The following is a 535-nucleotide window of genomic DNA, read 5'->3' as shown; positions in this document are numbered from 1 at the left end:
ACCCAGGTGATGTTGAGAGTCCGGCTGTGATGCGTCTCTTTTAGGTTGCTTTGACGGACGAATGCTGTCTCGGCGCGGCCGAGCCTCAGCAGAGACGGGAGATGATTCACTGAGCTGGTCGTTGGCTGTGGGGGTGGTGGTGTCTGCTTTCCTCTTCTGGCTCTTCCTTTGCTGTTGGAGCAGATGAGGCGTAAGATACTGACTTCAGATCTGATAGTGTTTCACTAGATTAGCAGTTCATTCTCCTCCATTGCCTTACCTTGATGGGGGCGGGGGAGCTCTGCAGCATCGAGGCAGGATGGAGGCCTGGGTGTGTCGGGGGAACCGAGGTCAGACCTTGGGCCAGGACATCTGGAGTTGAGAGGGGGAATGGGGGTCCCAGATGGGCGTGGGAGGTGGGTGTAGGAGGCACGCGTGGGGGAGGCTGAGGCTGGACCAGAGGCTGGACCAGAGGCTGGACCAGAGGCTGGACCAGTGGCTGGACCAGTGGCTGGACCAGAGGCTGGACCAGAGGCTGGACCAGAGGCTGGACCAG

General features: G+C 60.0%; 1 protein-coding gene across 1 annotated transcript; it reads right to left on the bottom strand.

Moving 5' to 3' along the window:
• Positions 1-3: 3 nt before the first annotated feature.
• LOC147819924 (bromodomain-containing protein 4-like) lies at positions 4-532 on the bottom strand (the record flags this gene model as incomplete). The annotated part of the gene is made up of 2 exons (XM_087179959.1): positions 4-171; positions 260-532. Coding segments are annotated over 2 exons (441 nt in total), but the record flags the coding sequence as incomplete, so codon positions are not given.
• Positions 533-535: the final 3 nt, after the last annotated feature.

This window comes from Seriola lalandi, unplaced genomic scaffold, assembly GCF_002814215.2.
Source record: "Seriola lalandi dorsalis isolate HSWRI2012SDOR001 ecotype SW California unplaced genomic scaffold, Sedor1 jcf7180002016434, whole genome shotgun sequence".
NCBI lineage: Eukaryota > Metazoa > Chordata > Actinopteri > Carangiformes > Carangidae > Seriola > Seriola lalandi.
Note: the sequence above shows the minus strand (reverse complement) of the source record. Positions and strands in the feature narration are given on the sequence as shown.